Raw genomic sequence first — 26,161 nt, 5'->3', positions numbered from 1 at the left:
TTAGGCCTCTCTCTCTGTGTTCAGTCAATTATTTCAAATGTAAAACTGGTGACACATGGGATTAAGATGCAGTTTGTTTCTTTTCTTTTGTTGGATGAAAATCTGCATTACTGTTGTGTTCACTTTCCTGATTTGACTGATTTTAAGTGTATTTGTATAGGAGTGATACATTTTCCTCCATTTTCAGTGTTTTTGATAGAAAGCAATTAACCCAAGTGTTGAACTTGTGCCCATAATGACTGTTTTCTCTCCCCACTCCTCTGCCCTCTCTGCTTTCCCTCTGTTCATTTTTCTCTCATTTTTTTCTCAATGCATTTTCTTTCTCCTCTTTCTCTGTGGCTGTCTTTTTTTTTTGTTTTTTTTTTCTTCATCATCAAACTGTCCTCTACCCCACCTCTTCTTCTCCCATTCTCTGCTTCTCTCTTCAGTCCAGCAAGGAAGATAAACTGTCCAGTCGTATTCAGAGCATGCTGGGTAATTACGACGAGATGAAAGAGACGATTGGTGACACACTTCCAAAGCTTAGCGGTAAACCTTCTAACAGCTCGTCTTCCTCTGAGGAGAAATCAGGGCCACCTTTGTTTGGCGGGGACCAGCGTAGTGTCGGTAGCGGTGGCAGCAGCCAGAGCAGTAAGTGGACACCTGTTGGTCCCGCGGCAGGTGGATCCTCGTCCCAGTCCCAGAAACGCTCAGGACTCCAGGGTGGGCACAGCAGCCAGAGGGGCAACGGAGGCAGTAGCGGCAGCAGCAGTAGCCAAAGACACGGGGGAGAGGTGCGGGAAAAGAAATCAAGTAAACACAGTGGAGGATCAGAGCACTCAAAGTCACACACATCGAGTCCGGCCAAGGGCTCCCTGAGTTCCTCCAGCAACAACAGCCACTCACGGAGCTCTTTGTCTACCGAGCAGCCTCACAGCAAGGAGCGCTACCGCTCCAAGTCCCCACGAGACAGAGAGGCTAACTGGGACTCGCCCTCACGGGTTCACACCTCCTTCACCAGTGGACAGCACTCGAGCCAGGCCTTTCCCCCATCTCTCATGTCCAAGCCCGGCTCCATGCTGCAGAAGCCCACCGCCTATGTGCGGCCTATGGACGGCCAGGAAACAGCAGAACCCAAGAGCTCACAAGCAGAAAGCTACAGCGGACAGTCACACAGCAGCACCATGGGAGAGATGAAGTCCAACGGCAAGGCCTCACTTTCCAAGCTGAAGATCCCTTCACAGCCTGTGGAGGTAAGACTTTGTCTACAGGTCTTCAGTTTCATTCTATTTTTTATTTATTCTGAACCTTGCACCTTATGTTCACTTCTCACATAAAGGGTGTGGTGTGTGTTTACGTAACACATAGCAGATTTATATCGGCAGCAAGACTTAAATCTACAGTAGTGGAGGTTGCAGGATTTAAAATGGCAGAGCACTGTTTTTTGATGGAGCATATATTCATAATGATGTAATAACTGTATTAAATTACCTCACGGCATGTTACACATGGTCTGACTGAACTCATAGGTCTCATAAAATGCCTATATAATGAGTCACAGTACTCAAAATGGAAGCCACCTCTCACCTGCTGCACTGACATCATGCTGTTTATGAACACGTGCTGAGCATGATGTTTCTCTCTTTAGGGCTCCGGTGACGCCAGCTGCGTCGATGAAATTCTTAAGGTATGTACATAATTGTATTTTAAAAAACTGCCTCTGTCAGGTGAGCAGTTCATTGTGAGCATTCAGATAAAAGTCTACTGCCTTGTGTCAGTGAAAGAGCATTTTGCGTTACTCACACCGTACAACTCATTTGTACATTTTTCTGTGTGTGTGTGTGTTTTCTTTTTCTTTCTTTCTTTCAGGAAATGACTCAGTCGTGGCCCCCTCCGCTGACAGCCATCCACACCCCCTGCAAAACAGAACCCTCCAAGTTTCCATTCCCTACCAAGGTCAGCATTGCACCATTGGCTGCATTGACTGTTAGATTCAAATGATTATGTGTCATGATTAATTAATAAAGCTTAATTGTTTGTTTACTACTTTTGTATGGTGTAGATAGTCCTTACATAACACATGCAGCCATCCAGAGAATCCTGTCTGGTGGTTGTCTTAACTATAAAGAGATAGGACTTTATTCATTAACTGTTATCCATTTTGAGGGATACATTTGTGGGTGAACGATGAAAAAACAAAATGGTTCATGAAAATAATGCAGTTTTTTCTTCTTTTTCTTGTTTTTTACCTCAGGACTCTCACCCTTTTCCAAGTGGACACAGTGAGTATTGCACACATTTCAGATCCAAACCTTGACATAAAAAATCATACATTTTCAAGTACATGTGTTTATGTTTACATATTGCTCACAAGCCTTTTTTGTGTGTTTTTAGAGCGAGGCAGTTCTTCCAAGAGCTCCAGCAGCCACCAGTCCAAAGCTTGTGATGAACAACCCACGTGAGTACTTCATCCTTTTTCCTCTTTACATCCTTTCTCATCCCTCCCTCGTAGTTTTCCAAGTATTGATTCAAACAACAGATGCTAAAACAAATACTTACGATGAATTAAGAAACCTAGCGCAACCAGACATGCATAGATAGCCCCTGTAAGTCATGTAGACGCATCCAGCGCTCCCAGCCTGCAGCAATTACACTGCTGTAATAAAATACAAAGATTTAATTATGTTTCATTCCTGTATCTCAGTATGCTGGAAGATGACCTGAAGCTGAGCAGCAGCGAAGATAGTGATGTAGAACAGGACTCTGCCAAGAACGCCTCAAGGAACACATCAGCAAGGTAAAAGACATACCATAGTAAATTTACTTTTGTGAAACTTAAATGCTGGGTTTTTGTTGCCACTGTGTTAGGGACGTGTTAAAGTTTTGAGGCTGCACTGGTGTTTTGGCTTTCAATCTCTTCAATGTTTCCCCTGTTAGTAAATGAGCTGTTTCGTATTGAGCTAATCAGAATGTGACTAAAACTGCACTGTGCACCTTTTGTACACAATGGAATATTATCTGACAACAGCAATAACAGTGAAGGAGCGGAGCAATCGAGGGATGACTCCAGCAGCCACAGCGGTTCAGAGAGCAGCTCAGGCTCGGACAGCGAGAGCGAAAGCAGCACTACAGACAGCGAAGCCAATGAGCACCCGCGGCCCGCCTCTCCTGAAGTAAAGATTTAACCGTAACTTTGTATAAAGCTGTAGTGTTACTTAATGATAAGTTAGACACTAAATCTTTCTTTCTTTCTTTCCCCTGCCAAAAATACCATAATTCTGTATTTATATATTTCTATGTTTGACTAGATTTCATGCATCATTTTTTTTTTGCACCAAGACAATTTCTTACCTCTGTGTGTTCTCCTGCACCCATTCAGCCTGAACAACCCATGGCCAACAAGTGGCAGCTGGACAACTGGTTCAAGAAGGCCAAGCAGTTCTCCCCAGCTTCTCCAGTGGACAACAATAATGTTCCAACCAAGTGCAAGAAAGAGGGCAGAGATAATAGCTCAGGACGCGGCTATGGTAGCCAGGGAGGGGGGTCAAAAGACTCAGTAGCACCCACCCCAAGTAGGGACCTGCGGGCAGCTCAAAAGGGTGCAGAGGGTGGCCGTGGTCGGCAAAAATCCCCCGCCCAGAGTGAGGGAGGCACAAATCCGCGAATTCGTGTGGGTAAAAAACAGCCCAAAAAGTCTGAGAAACCCCCAGTGGTGGAAGAACCCAAGGGAGGTCTGCGAGTGGAGAGTGAGCCAGCTCCAGAGATACCTCCTCATCGGCCCAAAGCTGCTACTAAGGGTTCCCGCAAACCAACTATCAAAAAAGAACCCAAATCCTCTCCGAGGCCCACCGCAGCTACAGTCACCACCACTGTAGATAAACGCAAGCCCAAGGCCCCCACCAAGACGTTCCAGAAGTCTCGCGAGTTTATTGATACAGACTCTTCATCGTCCGACTCTGAGGGGAATGACAGCATCCCGTCCTCGTCACAGACTCCCAAGTACACGGAGAGTATCAGGACCCCTGTGTGTGTGTTTTCTCCAATGGAAGAGAAAGAGCTGTTGTCTCCACTCAGTGACCCTGAGGAGCGCTACCCTGCAAGGCCGCCCCAGCAGCAGGTTTTACTAGTGAAGATAGGTCAGTTGACACTGCTCATAAGGCAGAATAGTCTTATAACAATACAGTTTTTCACTGTATTCAGTGCATTTGTTGATGAATTTTGTTGATATGTGTGGACCATGCCCTACCCTTCTCTTTCCTTCCCATTTCCTACAGATCTCAGTTTGCTGTCTAGGATCCCAGGGCGGCCCTACAAGGAGCCTGTAGAGATAAAAGTGGAAAGGGACGACTCTCTAGACAGGGACAGCAAAGACTTCAGCAAGCAGAGCTCTGAGAAGAGCTCTAGCAAGGCCAAGAGGAAACACAAGGTAGAGCAAATTTCACTGCTTTTTCTTTTAAATACATTCCAGTTTATTTTATTTCTGGCTCTAAGGAGAGTAAAATGTACGAGCGTTTAACTGAGTGTTCCTTTTACTTTTGTGTCATAGATTTTTTTTTTTTCAAATTCTCCAAAACACTTGCCCCAAAAAAATTTTTTTTAAGTATGCCCTTGCCCACTGAATGATGACTTATTTTGATCATCATTGATGATCTGGCATTTTCTCAGCTATGATTTTTTTCCCAATCATAGCCGCCAGAGAAAGACATTTAAAATCTAAGTGATAGGAGTCATGTCTTTGGGTGTAATAACGATTTAGAAAAACACTGAGCACTGGCAGAAGGCTGTACTGTACAGAGTTAAAGTGTTAAAGGCTTCAGATTAGTTCCCACAGAGGCATTTGCATGGGCCAATAAATCTGTGCATCCCTTTAATGTGTCTTTTCTTTGAATTTCCCGTGATCTTTGTATTTTTAGAATGATGAAGAAGGCACAAAGCCAGAGAGCAAGCGATGCAAGCTAGAGGATAAGTCTCTATCTCATCATAAAAACAGCAGTAAAGAGTGAGTATTCTTCCTTTTCCTCCTGGTCATCATTCACAGTAAACCCTCTGAGCACCAGAACACTTGGCACACTTGATGAGACAGTGGTGCTTGATTTTGCACAGGCAAAATGAAACTTGCCAGATGTCTTTTTCTCTGCTTTTACAATTCACAAAATATAAACCCAGTATAATCTAATGAGCATCATAAAATCAAAGCTCAATAGCTCAGTGACTTATTAATTACATCATAGCCTCTTCAAGCTGCACCTGTTAACCTTTATTCTAATGACATCTCTGCTATGTTCTTAGTATTGAATTACTTGGAATGTTAACATTTAATCTTTTTGTGTTAATATTTTGTGGTGTTGGTTAAAGCACTGCAACAAAAACAGGTTCATTGATGTAATAAAAAATGTTTGTATTACAATAATGATTCATATCCCATCAGGTCTAAGAGATCTTTGGAGAAGAAGGAGGAGCCGGTCCCTTCTCCCTCCATGTCAGGTCTGCAGCGGACGCCCAAGGCAGAGCATCCGAGTCGGAAGAGGACAGTCAGCCAGTCCTCCACCTCTTTGTCCAGCGGGACAGGAAGTGGAAAGGAGGGAAGCCACAGCACCAAGGGCAACTCCACCTCCAAACACAGAAAGGGAGAGGACAAGGGACGCAGCACACGCGATGGCAAGGTGGGTGTGGGTAACCTTACCTCCAGGCATTCGCTGAATACCTGGCAAACACTGTGGATAATGCGACGTGTGAGTGCAGTCTTTTATCATGTTTGCCAACTGTGCAGTATGTTTCCCCTGGGGGAACTTGAATAACGAAGCAAGCATGAAAAAAAAGCTGTTGCTATGGGAAGAAGGGGAGAAGCCAAAGACATAGCTGGGTGTGTGTGTACATTTCATGTGTATGGTTGCACATAACTTTAGGATCATATAAATATGATTAAAGTGACAGAGTCTGGTGAGCTGTGTCTAACCAGCAGCTAATCACTGAGTTATTTGGCTCTATATATTTCTTTATGCCCAGTTATCCATAGAGCACAGTATATTTTAACCTTCTGAGTTTTTCACACTCATTTCTCCATTTTTATCCACCACTTCAAACACCAGGCCCCCTTTTTTCCTGAAACTTTATTCCCCCTCGCTTGTTGTCTCTGCAGGAGAAATCCTCAAAGGGTTGTGATAACCAGCTGGCTGTGCCTCCGCTCTCCACGGACGGCTCCAAGTCTCAGAGATCCAAGCTGGTGTTTGAGGACAGGTAAGAGGAGCTCTTTCCACTGTGGATAACCCCACAGCGGGATATGCAGAAAGAACTGCTGTGGGGATCTAGGGTTGCCTTTGATGCATAAAGCTGTAGGAGGTTAGGGAGGTCATGAATAGATGTGCCTGCATGCAGGAAAGGTGACGTAAATTTCCATTTTAAAAGGTTCTCTGCTGGGAATCTCTGTCCTTTTCATGCTGGTAAAGAAACAACATAATCTTAGCTCTTATTTTTGTCTCTTTTGTTTCAGGGGTTTCTTTTAATGGAAGAGTTTTTATGTGTGCTTTGCAGGTTCTGTGCTTAGAGAAAATTAATGCAGAAACTGAGCCGTGACAGTTTTGTAAAAGTGTTTGTTTGGGCATTTTTTCAAAAAATGTTTCAGTGAAGTAATCAGATTTGTCTGACTTGTTACCAACTTTGTTTCAGGGTCCATTCAGCTGATCACTACTTACAGGAGGCCAAGAAACTTAAACACAATGCAGATGCACTGGTAAGAGCGAGAGCCTAAAGACTATTTACATGTGTAATTGAGATGTTCCAGTGTCAGATGCTGCATGCAAAGAGATATGAGGAGAGGGGGTGTAAAACAACAAGGTCTGGACCTTAATGTAAAACTACATCCTGGTGATAGTTTGCATGGCGCTTACCTACCTACCTGTTTTCCATGGCCTTTGTTTTTTTTTTCCTGTGTGTTCTCACACAAGAAAAGGAAACCATAAATCCTTTTGTTACCTGGTCACTGTAATATAAGCAGATGGCTATATTTAACTGCAGGTCTGGTATCACTTACTTGCCTGGGGATAATGAGATACCCAATTCTTCTACCTGTTATTTCCAGTCAAAATCATTATTTTTTTATTTTTTTTACTTATGGCAATAGATATCTGTGGTCAATTGCATAAATTTACATGTACATGAAATTAAACAAATGCTACAAGCAAATACACCCCATCGCAAAGAATTAGATGATAATGTTTGTCTTTGTTCTCCTTTAAAAAAATAACATTTTACCCCAAACCTATTATCGACACACTTTTTAGTTTTCCTACAATGTACCTGGTTTGCAATTAATTAACCCACAATACAATTTATTAGTCCATATCTGTTGCACATTCAATCCAAAGGCCAACGTATGCACAATTGAATTATCTGCCGCTGCTGTAATTTAATGAAAAGACAGCTTTATGTAACCCACGCCAAATCACTTACAAACAGCATCAGTTATGTAACGTTCCAGGCCATGAACCTCAACAAATTAAAAGCGAATGAACAGCATTTAGGCCTCCACCACTGAAACAGATGGGAAAGGAAATGCAATATTTGACTGGTACGTGCTTCCTAACACTAACAACGTTTTTATTTTTGCTATGTCCCTGTTCCCCCCTTTTACAGTTCGACCGTTTTGAGAAGGCAGTTTACTACCTGGATGCTGTGGTGTCATTTGTTGAATGTGGTAACGCTCTGGAGAAGAGCGCCCAAGAGGCCAAGTCTCCCTTCCCCATGTATGCTGAAACTGTGGAGCTTATCAAGTAAGGACGAACATTAATACATTCATCGCTGTCACAGAATTACCGTTTAAATATGAACTCCACAGATTTTACACATCAGAGCCCCTTTACAGGTCTTGAGGAGTTCTACTGTAGAAGTGAAAAAAAATGTTGTTCGGGGAGCTGTGGAGTTAGAAAGAAGTTAGTTCACCAAGCCGCTGTAGCCCACTCCTCACCTCAGCTTGAGGCTACATTAGCCGCTATTAGCATAACACTCCCAAATCTCTGAATGTAACAGTTGGGGGTCCAGTTGCATTGTGGGTAAAGTAGGAACAAGGAAGAAGAATGTTTGGAATAAAAAGGTGATTCCTCTGGTTCTGTTGCTTAATTTTGATCCATGGGTTAAAATAAAAAATTAAATAAATAAAAAAGTTTCTGTGGTGATTTAAATGGTTGGTACTAATACAAACTAAACATTTGTTCTGTCTGTGCATTCAGATACACTATGAAGTTAAAAAGCTATATGGCCCCAGATGCTACTTCAGCGGACAAGAGGCTAGCTGTGCTTTGGTAAGTATGCTGACTGTCACCAGGTGATGGATTTCCATTTGATGTCGTAGAGGTGTTCACTTGTCTTCAAGCTGTAACTCTTAAGTGCTCAAAATCCTTGTTATTTGATTAAGAAGAGTTGTGTGTTTAAGCAGTCCACATATGTCTGGTTTCTTCTTGGAAAGTTTTAGATCAGCATTGACCCATTTCCTTTTTCCAGCCTAAGATGTCAGTCCCTCCTCTACCTGCGGTTATTCAAGCTGAGGAAAGACAGTGCACTAAAATACTCCAAAACACTCACCGAACACTTAAAGGTACATTTGTTCCCAAGAAACTGAAATCTGGTTTTGCTTGGCAAACCTTCAAAATTCCATGAATGCGGTTGTCCTCTGTCAATGTGTAACCTGCTTCCTCTATCTGTTCATTGTGATTGACAGAATTCATTGAGTAACACCCAGGCTCCCTCTCCTGGAATGGGAAAGTAAGTCATGTCCTTCTTTGCTATTTTTTGAGATTGAAATGAATTGTAATGGAGACATCTGTATTTCCCACACAAGTGTTGAATGTTGAGAAAAAACATCTCAAATGAGTTTGACATTTTCCCAGTGGTTAAAATTTTGCAAATTTCACACAAAGTTGGCAGTGTTTTTTGGCAGGTTTTACATTTTGTTATGATGAACAGTTTGAAATTATTCAATCACACTGGGCAGAAATTGATTTTCAGTTTGTACTTGGTATACTAAAACATTATGCCATGTCTGTTTGTTTCTGTTTCCCAATGCAGTAAGGCAGCGGGTATGCCCTCTCCAGTGTCTCCCAAACTGTCCCCGGGCACGGCCGGCGGCTACTCGTCAGTCAGCAGCAGCAGCAGCGCCAGCTCGTCTGTGACCATACCTCAGCGTATCCACCAGATGGCTGCCAGCTACGTCCAGGTAACCTCCAACTTCCTGTACGCCACCGAGGTCTGGGACCAGGCTGAGCAACTGGCCAAGGAGCAGAAAGGTAAACCTCAAAATCTAGGCTTTCATCGTTATTCTTTCTCTTTTTTCACCTTAGGCTCTGGGAAATTTTCAGAATTTTTTACTACTATTACTATTACAGATTAAATTATAATAAAAATCATTTTAAACTGACGCTGCCCTCTCTTTTTTTGTTTTCGCAGACTTCTTCACGGAGTTGGACAAGGTGATGGGTCCTCTGATCTTCAACACCAGCAGCATGACAGAACTGGTGCGTTACACACGCCAGGGCCTCCACTGGCTGCGCTTGGACGCAAAGCTTACTCCCTAGCGAGGACTCGCTTACTGCTTCCACACTCAGACACACATACACACACACACACACACACCACCTCAGCCTCATGTGCTCAGCGACATGTGCTCAAAGATACATGCATGCCCCTCAACAACACACAACACACACACAAACAATAATGTACTGTATGCACACACACAGTCCACCTCTGGTCCTCCAAGTACACACAGGTGATGAACTTCTCAGACATCTCCAGCACTGTGTTCATTTTCTACACCAGCTTGCCAAAAACACTGAGCAATTTAGAAACATCTCACACCCTCGACGGCATCACACAGGGAGAAGCATCAAAAATTGCAACACAGGTATAAAAAGAGCTTATCGCCATACTTCATATATCGGCATTCTTACAAAATCTTCGAAGGCCATGTTTTTATCTCTTTGGCATGGAAGCGCTGGATGAATTATTTATTATGAATACACTAAAAATGGGGTTTGGTTTATAGGCTACTTTGGCTTTTAACTTTTTCTTTTACTTTGTTTCACCAAAGTACCTCCCATAAACACCAAAGGTGCTTTAAAATGAAGGTTTCTCTTTATCATTTTTGTGCCTTGTATGTGAGCTACAGGAAAACAGTCACTTGTCATATCTGAGTAAATTATTTTTCTTTTCTCTCTCTCTTTTTTTTTTTGCTATAGCCACAGTTGTCATTTTATGCATTTTTAAACATTTAGCAATTAATGGAAGCTGGCAGCAATTCTGTTTTTTATTGCCCTCTTTCAGTTTTTATTCAGGTCCTCTTAACTCATTTGAGGTTTTAGAGCAAAGACGGTGTTGGCCACCACTAATGAAGCTACCGTCTTTACTGATCTTTCCTTCAAGTCTCTAGGCACTAGAGGTTAATCTTGGAGCATGCCCACAAGGTTTAAGGACTGTAGGGTGGGCTGTTGTGCACAACAGGTTAATGCTTCTGACACACGTTTAAATATATAAATTCTCTCTTAGAAGTTATATCAATCAGTGTATTTGTTGTGTCATTTTATTTTTTGGAATCATGAACTTTTTTTTTTTTTTCACCCTGCTAGAAAATGAAATGGTCAGTTTGTTCAGATCACTTTGGATGTAAAGAGACACATGGCCTCTAGGGGCTGCTAGCAAGGGTTTTTTTTTTAGACTCACAGCCTTAATAAAATTGATCACGTTAACATTCTCTGTAAGAGATTTGCTGCTTCTTTGAAGCTCCAGAATACAAGTCTTTTCCCTATGAAATGTTTTTACCCTTGTATCTACATTGTTCACTGAGCAATTTCCTCAAGGAACAGTCACTTTCAGTCAGTGTTATTGGTTTTTTTTTTGATCCCCTTGTTTGCTCAGAGTGCAGTTTTCTAAAGAACAGCAGGGAGTGTCTTAAGTATTGAAGATCATATCCAACTATGTATACAGTGCAGTTATTTACCTTGCAGTTTAGAAAAACTGGGCCTTGTGTGGCCGCTAATTTGGTACAACGAAAGCAAATTCACCTAAAAGGAAAAATGTTCTTTAGAGAGGCAAACTCATCAATGATGCAGATTAGCAGTGTTGCATTTATAGAACGAAGAGTTTTAAATCTATGATTATATATTTCAAATAAGAAGTATAACGGCCAATATAGATTTTATTTATATACCAAGCAGTTTTTTTTCCTTCTGGCCAAGCAGAAGTATAACGTTTCAAATGCATAAGTTTAAAACAGGGTTGAACAGGGGTTATAAGATGCAAAGTATTTGTATATGTAATTGTTCCTGTTTAAATTTTAAAAACCTTAGTCATTCTTGTATTACAAGACAGTAGATGAGAAATGTCTAAGCTAGTTGTTCAGCAGGCAGGGGAGTAACTGTGTGTGCCAGCTGTCCAGATATGAACATTTCTGTTATTTAAAATTACTGGTTGTCATCAAAGCAGATGAGGATGGCATTGGTTTTAAATGAAGATATTTCAGTGGACATTTTGATGTTTGGTAACGGTCAATGACATGAAGGACTATCTGGTTTCTGTTTTTTTTTTTTTAAGCCCACTTCCTTCTAAAACATGCTGGAAATATAAAAGCCTGGACCAAGTAGTATTCATGGGAACTATTACTGGCTGATTTTGTTTTAGTCCAAGGAAGATGAGTTTGGACAAGAAAGTTAAAGAGCTGTGATAGTCTTTAACTTTCTTGCACTCTCCCTCTGTTTAGAAACATAAATTTGGTGTAACGTTTTGAGTTGACACCACCATTTTTATCTCAGCAAAACAAATCTTTAGAATTACTAAGTGGCCCAGGTTTGACCTTTTTTGTTGTGTTGTGTTTGGTGTTTTCTTTCCCTCACTGGCTCCCTGGCCTTTATTGTAGGAGGGGATACTGTTATTTCCTCTTGCACTTGAAAAAGAGAAAGTCAGAGGAGGTATTATTTTAATCTATGCAGGATTTTTACAAAAAGGATCTGTTTCTGTGGGAAAAAAAAACTTAATTTCTAGGCTTGGGATTTTTTCCCCCACTTCTCTTCTTTTTTTTCCACCTCAGCGAGAAACCTGTTTAACTCAAGTGTCCAATGCCTTTAGCTTTTGCAATTTTGTGTACTGGTTTAGTATATATGTGTATATAGATCTGTTTTTATATCTAAACACCAATGGCTCGAGCCATTTTGTACTTAAAGCTGGAGGCCACTTTTCTCATAGGAATTCCTCTGTGGGTTTTGCCAACCCAGTCAATGTCTTCATACACTGGTACACTTTGTAAGTACAGGTCCGCGCCTCTTGTAGTCAAATGTACAAATTTAGCATTAGAAATAATTTTTAACTGTTTGCTACTCACACTTATTTATTTTTCTGCCCCTTTGCTTAATGTTTTTTTCTATTTTGCATTTTTAAGGAGTACCATTTTATGAAATAGGAAGATGTAAATGTATCGGGGTTGTTCATGATGAGATTTCATTGTAAGTAGTAATTAATATTAATTCTAACTTTAAAGAATCCAGGGTAAGATGAGGTTTTTTTTTTTTTTTTTTGGGACATTCAGTAGGAAGATGTTAACACTTGCATGTTTCTATTTAAATACAAATGTATAAATTGTAAATATAACATTTCTTTAAGGGTGAATTTCTACTACAGGTTGACATTTTTATTAAATTTAAAAATCCTGTAAATACATTTGTGAGATACTTTATGCACATTTTTTTTCCTCTGTGGGCTTTTTTTTCTGTTCTCTTCTTGTTCCAAGCTGTTACAGACGACATCCCAGTCTGTTAACGCTGTATATCAAATTGATTTCTCAGTCCTTTTCTTACCGTGCTCGTATACTTGTCTTCTGCTTCACTGTCTCTCAGTATCATGTCGCCACATAATCATTAATGTCTCTAGATCCAAGTGCGAATATTTTGTCTTCTCTGTATTTGATATGGAGGCGTGTACTTTTCATGAAATGTATATTGTTGATCTCGGGATGGATGGATGGCGTGTACAGTCTGTTATGTAAAACCACGTCTGTTTCTTCCTCACGAGAGAGATGTATTTACTATGTGTCCCTTTTGAAGAATTGGTCCAACATGTCTTTTGAAACAGAGGTATTTCTCTACACATCAAAACAGTTGTAGCAGTTTATACAGTATGTTGTATAACGTCTTTTTTCTAAAAGTCGTCTCTAAAGCGAGACCTGCAGCATACACTATGTACAATAGTCTAAATTGGATTAGTTTTAAGAGAACTGATGATAGAGATGCTATATATGATGGATGCAATATGATTAAAGGTACTCATTGAGTTTGATCTTCAAACTTAGGTTATGTAATTTAAAAGCATTCTTGTGAAGTGAGTATTAATTGTGACTAATGAGAGTCTGTCCTGAATATTCTTTGTATTTTGCCGTATTGAGAATAAAATATATATGGATATGTTTAATGGGGTTGTACTTGTTTTATTTTAGCAGCATGTTTTTACCATTTTGAGTTCTTACTTCAACTCTTCTGTGTCTAAAAATGGCTATAAAACATTTGAAACACCAATATTTCCTTTGCTAAGATGATATATTAACTTGAATTTACTGAACAATAACCTTAATGTTTTTTTTAACCCTGCGAATGATGTTTTTTGGGAGAACTGGAATTGAACTACTCTTCATAATTTCTAAATAACTACAAACAACATAGGCAACATAATCTAAATATCCAAAGATTTTATAATCAGAAAATTGAACTGGAAACAGTTAAGTCACTGTTGCAATCATTTCTGTCCTGTTGGCTGATTCCCAACAGACAGGATGTCAGCTTTTTCAGTCAGCAGCTCCATATGTTTTTGAAGCAGCTAAATGAGCGAAGAGTCCAAATCTAAATAAATGAAAAAAATAAACAGATGAACTTGAACAGCTGTAAGAAAAAAACAGTAAATGTCCTGCATTTAAAAATGTTACTTTCTCAATACATAAATATCAGCGGTAAATCACACCTTTAGTATCAAAAGCTGAAGTGCTTGTGCAGGAAAATGGCTCCTGTCAGTGTTACTACTTATTATATCCACTATTATTGGATAATAATTAGTGATACATTACTGTGTAAGCAGCATTTTGCAGCTGTTATGGTGGATCTATTTTTTACATACATACTAGGTAGATTAACCTGTAACTGTTGTGATAAGGAACTGACAAATACTGCTAACTGCAGTTTCATGACCCACCTCTGAAGTGGTATTTGAAAGACACTTGCAGCTAAGACCTCTTTTCACATTGTGCTTACACCATTTTGTCAACCCCATGTAGTGACTTTGTTCAACACGCGGACAGTGGCAGACCAAACCTGTGAATAAATTGCCACCAAGTGGTCATGAGTTGCTATTGTCATTGCTGTCATCCCATCAGTTTCAGCCTAATTGTTGCTAGGTTGTCATTGAAACCACTGTGACCGTTGGTGGCAGTGGGAGCTGTGTGGTGACAGTTACAATATGCAATTAGATTAGCAGTATGAACAGAGAGAAGTGTGACTTGGTGTTTCACCATCTTAATTGGGTTATTGTGAAGGCTTCATAGATTAGAGCCAGAGCTTAAAACCAGACATCCAGTGCATTTAAAAAATATTTTAAAAAATGAATAAATAATAAACCGCTTCCCTAAATATGATAGCTGTTATGGTTGTTGTTTCAGTAAGAAATAGACGGTGCTCAGTTAATCTTTCTGTGCATGAAACAAAGGTGTTCAAAGTAGTTTATATAGCTTTGCATTGCAGAGCTTATTAGAAATGATTAGCTGCTTTCAATCCACAGTGCACAGCCCAGAGAACATTAACTCTTATGTAGACTGATATTCTTTCACTGTCACTTTTTCTTTTCACATTTTGAGTTTTTTTCTCTCTGCAGTTTTCATTTACAGTGATCACTTTTAAAAGGTGAACATTTCCTTATTGACAGTATGAATGTTCAATCAAAGCACTAACTTGCACTATGTCTGTTAGTGAGTTCGGTATGGCCAGAGGTCGTAAGTAACTAAGTACATTTACTTACTTAAAACCTTTAATAATCCCCTTAGGGAAACTAAGTATTGTAAGTACAGTTTTGTGGTACTTGTAGTTTACTTGAATATTCAAAATTTCTGCAACTTTGTACTTCTACTCCTGTACATTTCAAAAAGAAATATTGTACTTTTTATTCCACTACATTTATTTAACAGCTTTAGTTCACATATTTGCATACAAAGCATTTTAAAAGTTCATTGACAGAATGTCATCTTATACATTAAACCTCCTTTTACTTGAGACAAATTTTTATGTTGGATTTACATTCGTATTTTTGCAAATTAAAATATATAAAATTAAATGATCAGTTTAAACTCACGCCATGTGACAACGTGCTGCATATGTATCATTCATCACTTGTACTTGCACATTTCTATACCTTGCACCACTTGTTTTCTTGTTTATAACTTTCACAAACTGTTTGACATGTATATAGAGACTGTATGTTGTTGTCCATGATCATTGTTATATTTATGCATCTTTCATAATAAACACTAGTCACATGTTCACATATTTTTTAAAAACATACATATGTGTCTATATTTTATTCTGTTTTTCAACCACTTGCTTGTGCATAACAGTCATTTGTTTGTATTTATTTATCTTTGTTTAGCTTTGTTGTCCTTGTTTTTACTGTATGTCCATGTGCATCTTCCTGAACATTGAATCTTGTATGCACAAACATACTTAGGCCAATAAAGCTCACTCTGTCTCAGACAGTGTGGTATTAATACTTAAGTAAATGAATCGTTCTTGCACCGCCGAGCAAACCTGTCACTGTTCAGTTTTAACTTCTGCCTCTTTTCTGTGAACTGAAGAGCATCAAAACAATACAGAGAAATTCCAGTTTTCACTTCTCCCCCATTGACACGGACTGACCAATAGGATGTCGTATATTCCCAAAGTGACCGCCTCCCGCCGCATCCGATTGGTCAACTCGTTCCTCTATTACCTTTCATCCGCTTGTCTCTCGCTGGGGAGCAAGGTAAGCTAACTACGAGCGGAGGAAAAGGAAAGCTCATTACCGGGGGGGTACCGGGGTTTCTAGACACGCCAGTCAACAAGGTAAAAGTGCATTCTGCTTGTCAGTATAAGTATTTTCTTTAGTTATTCTTTCGAGAAGAGGAAACAGGAAACCCGAGAGGACTAGAAGCTGGAAACCGCGAAGTGACCGGGAATCAACAGGTACGTGAAGGGGACTTTGGTAGCAGCAGGTGCATCAAAGTATCGCTGTAGTAGCTCGGTTTCGGTTGTCAACTGTCAACCTGTTGCTTACTGTTTCCAATGATGAAGATGGTCGTATGATAACTGTACGAAAATAAGCGAAATCCTTTACATTAAAACTGTTGTTATCGGTTGTAACACTTCATAGGCGTGAAATAGACGTTGTTCTTGAATAAGCGAAAACCGCTTTGAGTTCGGTTGTGTCAGGAGCTAACGTTAGGTAGCAGATACTCCTTGTTAGTGAGTGTAGTGAGTGAGATAACATGACCCATCTCCTACTGAGGTGAGTGTAGAGCTGAGAGAATGAGTAATGACTAATCGCTTAATCGATCGGCATAAAATTAATCAGCAGCAGTTTTGATTAATTGGTGAATCGTTTGTCATTTTTAAACCATAATTGCCAAAAATGTGCTCCATTGTTAGGATTTTCTCTTTTTCTATGTTTTTGTTAATTGCAAACTGAATGTTTTGGAGGCTTGAACTGTTGATATTTTACAGCCCAAACAACCGATCACTTTATTGATAAAGCATTGGCAGATTAATTGGCAATGAAAATTTTTTTCCCCTGATGTAACGTTAAACCTTTAAATCTTTAGTTATACGTGTTGTGTTCTTCCTAACAGTTTATAATGGATTAGTGCTAAAACATTTACTGGATTCACTGAATAATCAATTCACAGAAAATGAGTAGTCAAAAATGCAGAGAACTGATTAATAGTTCCGGTGATTTGTCTAGTAAAACTTTTATTTTTTTTTACTTTATATTTTGGGTGTTTTGAACTATTAGTGGGACAAAACAAACAATTTTTGGACATTGGTTCTGGGAAATACAACTGACAGACTAATCAAGGATGAAAATGATGGTTAGTTCCAGCCCTGTAATGGATAGTGAGGACAGGAGGGAGACAAACTGCAAACCAAACTACTGTTATCACCACATTTAATTGCCATTGGCATACTTTTCTTGTTGAACATTACTTATGCAATGTCGGTTGTTTGCCAGTGTTGTGAGAACAACATAGTATTGTCCTTCCTTAACCTTATCTCCTTGCCTCAAATTGATGCCTGGCCCTGAATTATGCACAGGAGGGCCTTTCTACCTAATGACTGGACTATGTTTTATTTAAAGTGGGAACAAAAGGTGCCACGGCTGTGGCAGGGTTGCTTTGGGGGAAACCAGACACTGGTGTTTTGTGCTGTGGCAGAAACTGAAGCACTCATGCGGTGCGTTGGTCAGATGGAGGGAGCAGGAGAAGCACACTGGCCTCTCTGTGTACTGCTCCTGGATGCCGTGCTCAGGCCACTGACCCTACTCCACACCGCTGCACCCACAGAGTCTGACCTGGAGACTGCAAAGAGGCCTTCACTCAGATGCTAGTGCAGAGCAGACATGCATGTGGGTGCAGTGCATGCTTATGTATACACATAGACAAGAGACTCTTACCTGTACTAATGAAGGCAGAAACACAAGAACCTAAAAGCAGCCATTCACCTTCTGTACACAGGTGCCCTCATAAACACCTGCTGATCCGAAACTCATCTAATGTTGCAGTGCTTGGATAGACAGATAAAGTACTGACTCAGCAAGACGCTGCGTGACAACTTGACTCAAAGCTAAAACACACAGACATGTGGCAAAACACACCTTTGGTAATTGCTGCATGCAGGTGGTTTTATGTGTGGCAGCTTGAGTAGGTGGTGTGTGTCTTTGCAGGAAGATTAAAGCGGAAAGGGAGGCAGAAACTAAACGTGGAAGAAAATAGGAGGGAAAGGCTATAAAATAGAGTAGGATCACAAAGCCATGGGCCATACATGTAAACTTACCCCAGCTGTTGAAATATGATCTCTTTTTCTTTCTCCTTTCTTCCGTCTAAGGAAACAAAAGATGCGTACTTGGCATCAACAAAACAGAATAAATTTGTATAGTGCAGTCATTTAGGACATAAGTTTGTCATGCTTCCATAACAAAGCGTAATTTTGGGACACAGGACAGCACAAGTCCGAGATTCGGGACCACATGTGGTGTATTGTCATTCATTCATCAACTTAATGCCTCTTGTCTTTTAAACAGTGGAAAATTACTCATACAATATGTTGTTTTGAGTCGGATGTTTACATTCTTTCAGTGACCTTTTGCACATACCACCTCTGCAAGGATGAACCGACTGGTTTGTCTACGTGGGTAAGTTTAGGTTAAGTTCAGAAAGGTTCAGCGCATTTCTCCAACAATAAGTAACCAAATCTTATTTTGTGATATTGTGACTGAATGTGATATAAAAATGAAATGGTAGGATTATACACAGCTGATATCAGATTTAAAAAAACCCCCAAAACAACGTAATGAAATCCTAGAATTAAAGCAGCTAAAAGGTCAAGAAGAATTTTTATCAAATGACCTAATGCTGCTGTTATTAAATCATTATCCCTCTTTATGGTTTCTCTTTGAACTCCAATGAAGGTGTGAAATTGAGATGGTATACAAGGATGGAGCAGGAAGGTGTCAGAGTAATAAATCAGTTTGCAACTCGTTGGTTTCTGTTATTCTTACCTATACTGTTTACATTTTCCGTAACAGAAGTGTGATGTCGTAATTCAACCTCTCCCTTTGTACCTGCATGTGAGACTTTCACTGGGATTGTTGGTTTCAGGAAAAGAAATGCGTCTTATCTTTGTGAAGGAAAAAGCTGATGTAGTGAATGACTCATTCTAAGAGATGGGGAATTCAGTGGTGTGTTTTTTAAGGGTAAAATGATTGACTCAGACTGTCTATAATCGGGTACAAGAACGGATTGGTAGGGCTGATATTAAGTAAACCACTGACCTGTGATTTAGCATGCTTTGGATAAGAATCAGCTGCTGTAATTAAATTGAGAATCGAAGAGTAATTTTATTAACGGGAATGAGGGAGTGGGAACAGGGATACATTTTAGTACCAGAAGAGTGAAACTGTGCTTGTAAGATAGAGCTACAAAGAAAAGACTACTTGGCTGACCAAAGTCCATCAGACTCATTAATATCCAGGTATAATAGGTAAGAAAGTCAAACTATTCAGGATGACATAGTGGTGATACTAGAGATAAGACCGGGACATTATGTCATGCAGACGTAAGTATATGTTTTATCACTTTTGTTTTAAACATTATGTTGATACTATGACTATGAATAATTAAGCCATAATTAGTACGGAGGGTGGGGCGTTGCGGTTCCACCATGACGTCATGCTCTGATAACCTGATGGATGCACGTTTGAGAGTGCATGGTTGTAATGTACACATATTCAGGTACACTTACATTATATGGCCTCATACCAGGAAGGTCACTGCAGACTCTGATAAGGAGATCAGGGTGAATGATTCAGTTCTCTAGAAAACGAGCACAGAGGAGGAAGACAGCAGCGTGCTTAAGATGCCATATTTGAGTTAAAATTTCCCCTCAGGGATTAATAAGTAAGCGGAAGGAATAGAAGGAAAATCTCAGGTTGTTGTAACCAGCAGGCATGTTAAAAGGAAAATACCACCCGTGTTAAATTGCATGATTAATAATCTTGATGAAAGCAGCAGTAAGTCAATATTACTTTAACATTACAGCAATGTGGTTGACCTTGAGTCAATCCAAGAGTGTATAAGTGTGTAGATTTTACTTGTTTGTTTCACAGAAACAACCTGTTTAAGGTGTGTATTTCTGGTGGTCTTGGGAGTAAATGTGATACGGCTCAGTTAGTAATATACTGTACTGTGGCTTTTATATAAATATAATGGCATTTGAATTGTCTAAAATGATTTCTCTGAGGTGTATAAATGATAATCTCACTGTTCTCATCAGTTTTGTTTCCAGCTGTTTTAGTAAAAAAAAAAAAAAAAAAAAAGATCTAAATACTGACTGTACGCTACCTACCCAGCAGTATACAGCAGACAAACAAACTTCTGTAGCAGCTAAAGAACCAGATGTTCCCATAAGGAGTTTGTGAAGAGCAAAGCAGAGTTAAACTTAGAGTAAATATTGGACTTAATTTCCTCAAGTGGCCAGAAACACAACTCCAAATGAATGTTTGCTTGGTGTCTGCTTGATGTGTACACATGCAACTTTTCATAAGTTCTTCATATCAGTTTATGAAGTGACAGTATGTCAGTGTTGTAAGTGCAGTTTGTTATAGACTGAATGAGTTGGTTTAATTAATTTTTTTGCTGTCAGCTGTCACACCCTCCTGCATGACTTACAAAGCTGATTGATTGATTGAGTGATTGACTTACTGATTGTAAAAAAAAAAAAAAAAAAAAGTAGAGCTCCAGTGAATGTCCATCACTTTTATCCAGTACCTGCATGGGACAGGCTGAATGTGTGTGCACACTTTTCCTTCTCCTCACGAATGACTGACATTCCTGACTTTACGATTGTCCTCCCTGGAGAGATAGCCAAGTGAGGAAGCACATGGGCTGATTTCAAGGAACCTAGCCAGAACGATCTCCAGCACCATCCACCAGACTCAGACATTCACAGCCTTTCCAAGTCTCTTTCCCCACCTTTCATCTTGTTTCCTCTCCTCGGTTATTATTTCAGATCTCTTCTCTAGGGGCAGGTTTGACCACTCACTCGTCTGCAGTTGTGAGTTATTGTCAGATCCCCCTTCTTTTGTCAGAGAAACAGAAAGGCCTCTTCAGGTCCTATAGAGCAGATGGATGTGAAGAAGACAAATGGCTGACAGCGCTTATCGCTGGTTAATACGAGACCCCCGGAGGGCAGGTGGGAAAGTGTGTATGGTTACGTGTGTCTGTCGGCCTATTCTGGTTATCTGACAGGACCACACCTACACTATTGTATGGCTCTATAGGACCCTCATTGTGACATGGCAGTGTCATATATCATGTGGGTATGTGGGTATGTGTGCATGTATTAGTAACCTACTTGATTTCTAGGTAGATAGGAAATACAACTGTAATAGCAGCAACATGCTGCAGAAACAGTAAACAAAACTCTTTAATTTAGCAAATATAAACAATGCCCTGCGGAGTTTTCTTTTAAACAAACAAAAGCTCTGTTTACATTTTGCGTAACCCAACAAAATGCATTGTGTGTATACTTGGGGTCATGTACTCGTGTTGAATGCAATTTCTTCCTTATAAAAGACTTGCCAAGCCAGTTTTTTAAACCTGCATTGTTTACTAGCTACAAGTTTTCGTCTTCCCTACATCGCTGAGTATGCCACCTGTTGATCAGCGGAATAATGTGAGACCACCTGCCAGAACAGACAGTCCATCAGGGAAAATGCAGGCCAGATCCAACACACTTCTTGACTGAGATACTAAAAACCGCTACTTCACTTATCACAGGTTATGACTTCAAAGGTTTATGTGATGTTGAGACTATCACGGCATTTGGACACATCAGAAAAGGGGCTTGTGCAGAGAAGAAGAATAAAACTGGTCATGAGATTGTTACTGTTTCATTATAGTTTGGACTACAGAGCATCCCTTCGTCCTTTGTGTGTGTTTAAAAGGGAAAAGTAGAAAGGCAGACAGACTTTGGGTTGTGCTGTACCGCCATAATACACGGTGCCAGCAGTGTTGCTGGAGGGCTGTCTCAGTTTTCATAGCCCCTGATGAAAAGGTGTGGGTGAGGGGTTGTCACTGAGACTTGAGCCAGCCACAGCCGCAGTAATATGGCTGTGATATTGACTAATAAAAGAGGCATTTACAGCTGTCTGACATGGCTGGAAGTAGAAGCTTGATGTCTTATGTCTGTGTGTGTGTGTGTGTGTTTGTGTCTGTGTGTGTGTCCAGTGGTAGCTGGCTTCAACACCTGTGTTTATATTGGACATTTTTTTTTCTCTTTTTGAAATAAAACAGCTTAATAATTGAATATTGGTGAAAATCAGTGAGTCAGCTGAGTAGATGAAATGACACATTTTAAAGTTATTTAAGGCGATCAACAGTTATTTTTGCAATTAATTAATTTAACTAATTAATTTTAGTACATTTTATCAATTCATAGGAAGGAGTAGTGGTTCCCCTCAGTAATCCCATCAATGCTTCCTCAGGCTGCACCACCATCTGACTACCACGCTACATTTTTCTCTCCCAGGTTACAAAGTCCAGAGTGAGTTGCAGGATTTTCTGGTGAAGTTTAATCTGTATGCGATTTGTTTTACAGCCTTAAACCCCGCCTTACCACCTCTGCCACCACCACCAGCACCACCACCTCCTCCTCCTCCTCTGACACCCCTCTCCTTTCCTGCTCTGAAGTAGGAAACCTGCACTTCCAGCGGTAAAAGGAGCCCATTGTGATCAGCTCCCCAAAATTAACCACGGTGGCAGAGTCGGTGCTGGGAAGGACAATGGAGATCCAAAATCACTTGACTCCTGAGCGTGATGATCAGTACTATTAGGTTACTGTATACGTTTCAAAAGCAGGACCATTAAAAGTTAACACTGACTGTTTTGTCTCGGCAGAGGCGTCAGTACAATGGCAGATCATCTGCAGCCGGTCGTCTGTAGCCTGAGGTGTAGGTGGGGACTCTGTAATTATCAGCACATTAGACACACATTTGTTCTTTCAGTAGAGCTGAACATGAGTTCTGTCATTGAAATTACCCAGATGGAGGTGGGATGAGCGCAAAAAAAAAAAAAAAAACACAATCCATGTTGTAACTGAGCTGCAGGCTAACAATGAACCACTGGATTAAATAATAATTTTCTTTGTCCTTGTTACATTATGTTCATTATAAAGCTTTCTGTAGCATAAAGCAAACTTAAAAGGGGAAAAGATCTTACCCAGGATTACTCCGTTTAAAAGCCTGTACAGGGAAAGAACAGTTGATCATCTGCTTCATAATGGCCTGTGGAATGTCGAAACTAGCTAAATGCTAACTCAGTGTCCACCTGGAACAGATTAATTAAATGTCAAAAGCTGTCAGTGCCTTAATGGCATTAAGGTCAAAGATGTCAACAACAAGGCTGAAGGAAGTAGATACTATAATAACAGCTATTTTACTGGTGTGATTTAAAAAATTTCGCAGTGCCAGTTTTGTGCAGTGTCTCAGCATGGAAAAGCCATTGAGGAATATGCTGAAAGCTGAGATCTTTGCACTTTAAGCTACTTTAAACTCCAGTTTTTCCAGCACTAAGACATCCACCAAATCTAATTTATTCTAGGTATGTATTGCAGACAGTGTCCCCAGTAGATTTGACATGGAGATTGAGAGAGTGAGAAACAGGAGAGAGGAGGTGAATTAATGGTTTGCCAGATGTTTGGCAAACCTTCCCTTTGTTTTTATGGGGCCTTGACTTTTTATAGTTATGACTGGTAATACAAAGGCTCCTTTGCAATACATGTTACATTTAATAATGCATCTGGTCAAGGATCATCTTGAGTAATTGAGATTCTGTTGTTAGTTTTGAGAGTTTAGAAACTTTATCAGCATTAATTTCCCTAGTGTTTCAATACCTAAAGTCTATATGAACAAAAGCACAAACTTGCTCAGGACTCAAAGTCGGACTTTGAGCCTCTGACCAGTAACTGCAATACCATGGAAGCAGTCAGAGATTTGCCCCAGTTTTTTTTGTGTGTGTTTTACAAGAAACTAAACCAGGTAAATAAATGCAAAGTAAATATTTCTCGCAGGTATTTCATTCAGACTGCCAGGTAGCAAAGTGGAAATGTCCACTTCGGTCTTGAATCCTGAAACTAAACTTCCTTTATAGAAAAGCTGAGAGTGTTCCCCTCACCTGTCTGTGTTTGAGGAAGGAGTGGGAAACAAGTTTTAATAGAGAAGAAAGAGACTGAGTGGGGTATGATCCTAGGCTGTCGAGGGCCGTAAATTACTGGATTTGGAGAAGTAGTAATATGAGAAAGAAACATTCTGCATGGCAGACATCGGTTGCCCACTGGGTGTCCTTGTCTTCATTTGCTTAATTATGCATCATCACCACCACTTGGGTTGACATGTGGCCAGGGTCAAAAACAAAAACGTGCAGAGCGTCCATCTGTTTAATGTCACTTAACATTTGGAGTTTTATTAAACTGACCGGGCAGGTAATGGTGGCCAAGCACGCTCTCCTCAAGTGGATAAGTAATGAGAAACTCAAAAATCAAAAATATTGCTTGGCTGAAGTTTGTTGTTGACTTCAGCGGCAGCCATGTTGGGGTCAGTGGGGAGAAGTGAATGTTAACCGTTGGCCCTCACACGGTGTCTCTGTCTGCCTGGCGGGTTAGTTTGCAATTCAGATCTCTGGTGCAACACTGAGCAAATGTTTCCTTGTTGTTCTGACGCTGCTGCTCTACAGGGCAGCGTATCGTGTATCTGGACTCTCCTTTTCATGCTTCTTAAAGCATCCTGGCAGGTATAAAAGGAGAGATTAGAGGGATGTCTGTTCGCTTTCATCATGCCTTATTAGGTAGTGGACAGTGACCCAGTTTCTCACTCCTTTTCCTTTTTATCCTCATAGTCCTCTTTGTTTTCTGCCGTTTCTGCCTCCTTACCAGACATGATGTCACCGACATGCCTATGTAACAGCAGGAGCTCCATGTGTAAATGACTCCCGCTGCCAGTGTGCCTTTTTCCTCTGCCGTCAGTGACCACCTACCGTTTGTGTGTATGCGGTGAGGCATTCACCTAAATTACGGCAAGCGGGAGATGTGTTATTCTGCTGGTCATCCATTAAAACGACCTCAGGGACGCACGCATGGTTGAAATTCACTCCACTCGTTGGTTAAAATTTATGTTTGGCTTGAAGTGGGTTTTGCTAGGTTTTTGAGTGTGTGCTGATCATATTTTAATTTAATGGCCCTTCACAGCCACACAGGTGTTTTCAGTTATTCTGGTTCATTAGAGCACTGTTGGGTGGCGGTAGGAATTACACAAGCTTACCAAACCCGGTGTACCAGTCAGAATGATAAAGGTGCAACAGAAAAGATCAAGCGCAGTGTATAAACAGGGTGTACTGTCACTTTACTTCATGTCTGAATCCCAGTGTGCATTGTTTTTTGGTTGCAGTGAGGTCTATTTACTGTTGGAGGCTGGATTGTGTTTTTTTTTCCTTTCAAAACTAGTGGATAGCTTGAATTACTTTCTGCGGTCTACAACTGTCCATTCACTGGCTGTAATTGCCTCATATTAGATGGGTCTAGGGGAGCAATAAGGCCAGACGAGGAATGCTGTTGTCCTGGAGCTCAGCAGGTCATTTAGTACTGTAACCTGACTTTAGCCACTGCAGGAGGCTGAACGATTACAGGAGGGGAAAACACCCAGTTCTAATTATGTAGTCTGAGTGTCTTAAAGTGAATAGGATAGTGTGTTGATGTGGAGACTGAGGATTTGTGTGGCTGCAGAGAGGTAGGGATAAAGTTTTTTGTGTTTTCCCATGAAAGAAGCTGATGTGCAATATCTGAATGACCCACGGCTAAAGCCAAAGTACCTCCATCTGTTGCAGCTAAATGGGTGGAATGATTGTCTGAAGAAGGCCTAGTAGAACCAGAACAACTAAATCTAAGGTGCACTCTGTTGTAAAATGCTTATTGGCAAATCATGCGTTCAATATTGCTACTTAGGCGTCTCTACAAAAATCGCCCTTGGCATGTTATTAACCTGGCACTTCTTCCCTTGCATATTCCCTTCACTACCGGATTAAATATCTAATGTCATTACATAATGGGTATTAAAATAAAACTTTGTCCTTATGCTCTAGCTGAGCCTCATGATATGAAATAATCAGGATGTCTTACTGAATATGACGTCCCCGGCCTGTATTAAACTGAATATCTTTGGGTTTTTTGGACTGGTGATCTGACAAAGCAAGACATTTTAAGCTGGCATCTGAAAACTTTTGAATGTTGTTTTCCACAATTATTTAGACTAAATGATTAATTAATTTAATCAAGAAGATAAGCAGCAAATAAATACATGATGAAATAATTAT

General features: G+C 40.3%; 2 protein-coding genes across 5 annotated transcripts in view; both read left to right on the top strand.

Moving 5' to 3' along the window:
• aff4 (AF4/FMR2 family, member 4) overlaps positions 1 to 13,421 on the top strand; it is a 29,303-nt gene extending 15,882 nt beyond the window's left edge. For 2 of the 3 annotated variants that reach the window (XM_041051194.1, XM_041051193.1), the window contains exons 3-21: positions 429 to 1,232; positions 1,628 to 1,666; positions 1,849 to 1,935; positions 2,234 to 2,261; positions 2,374 to 2,437; positions 2,684 to 2,776; positions 3,008 to 3,152; positions 3,359 to 4,115; positions 4,254 to 4,405; positions 4,893 to 4,978; positions 5,408 to 5,642; positions 6,119 to 6,216; positions 6,646 to 6,709; positions 7,612 to 7,748; positions 8,205 to 8,276; positions 8,476 to 8,569; positions 8,693 to 8,736; positions 9,040 to 9,257; positions 9,418 to 13,421. In XM_041051194.1, the coding sequence (XP_040907128.1) occupies positions 429 to 1,232; positions 1,628 to 1,666; positions 1,849 to 1,935; positions 2,234 to 2,261; positions 2,374 to 2,437; positions 2,684 to 2,776; positions 3,008 to 3,152; positions 3,359 to 4,115; positions 4,254 to 4,405; positions 4,893 to 4,978; positions 5,408 to 5,642; positions 6,119 to 6,216; positions 6,646 to 6,709; positions 7,612 to 7,748; positions 8,205 to 8,276; positions 8,476 to 8,569; positions 8,693 to 8,736; positions 9,040 to 9,257; positions 9,418 to 9,545 (3,345 nt within the window). In that variant the 3' untranslated portion in view covers positions 9,546 to 13,421. The remainder of the gene's footprint in view (positions 1 to 428; positions 1,233 to 1,627; positions 1,667 to 1,848; positions 1,936 to 2,233; positions 2,262 to 2,373; positions 2,438 to 2,683; positions 2,777 to 3,007; positions 3,153 to 3,358; positions 4,116 to 4,253; positions 4,406 to 4,892; positions 4,979 to 5,407; positions 5,643 to 6,118; positions 6,217 to 6,645; positions 6,710 to 7,611; positions 7,749 to 8,204; positions 8,277 to 8,475; positions 8,570 to 8,692; positions 8,737 to 9,039; positions 9,258 to 9,417) is intronic. The other variant, XM_041051195.1, reaches the window with a different exon arrangement.
• A 2,595-nt stretch (positions 13,422 to 16,016) lies between these two features.
• The window catches only part of shroom1 (shroom family member 1), a 32,056-nt gene continuing 21,911 nt past the window's right edge, over positions 16,017 to 26,161 (top strand). For both annotated transcript variants that reach the window (XM_041051566.1, XM_041051564.1), the window contains exon 1: positions 16,017 to 16,211. The gene's annotated coding sequence lies outside the window, so the exon portion shown is untranslated. The remainder of the gene's footprint in view (positions 16,212 to 26,161) is intronic.

Source organism: Toxotes jaculatrix, chromosome 12, assembly GCF_017976425.1.
Source record: "Toxotes jaculatrix isolate fToxJac2 chromosome 12, fToxJac2.pri, whole genome shotgun sequence".
Taxonomy (NCBI): domain Eukaryota; kingdom Metazoa; phylum Chordata; class Actinopteri; family Toxotidae; genus Toxotes; species Toxotes jaculatrix.
This window is presented reverse-complemented; position numbering and strand designations above follow the sequence as displayed.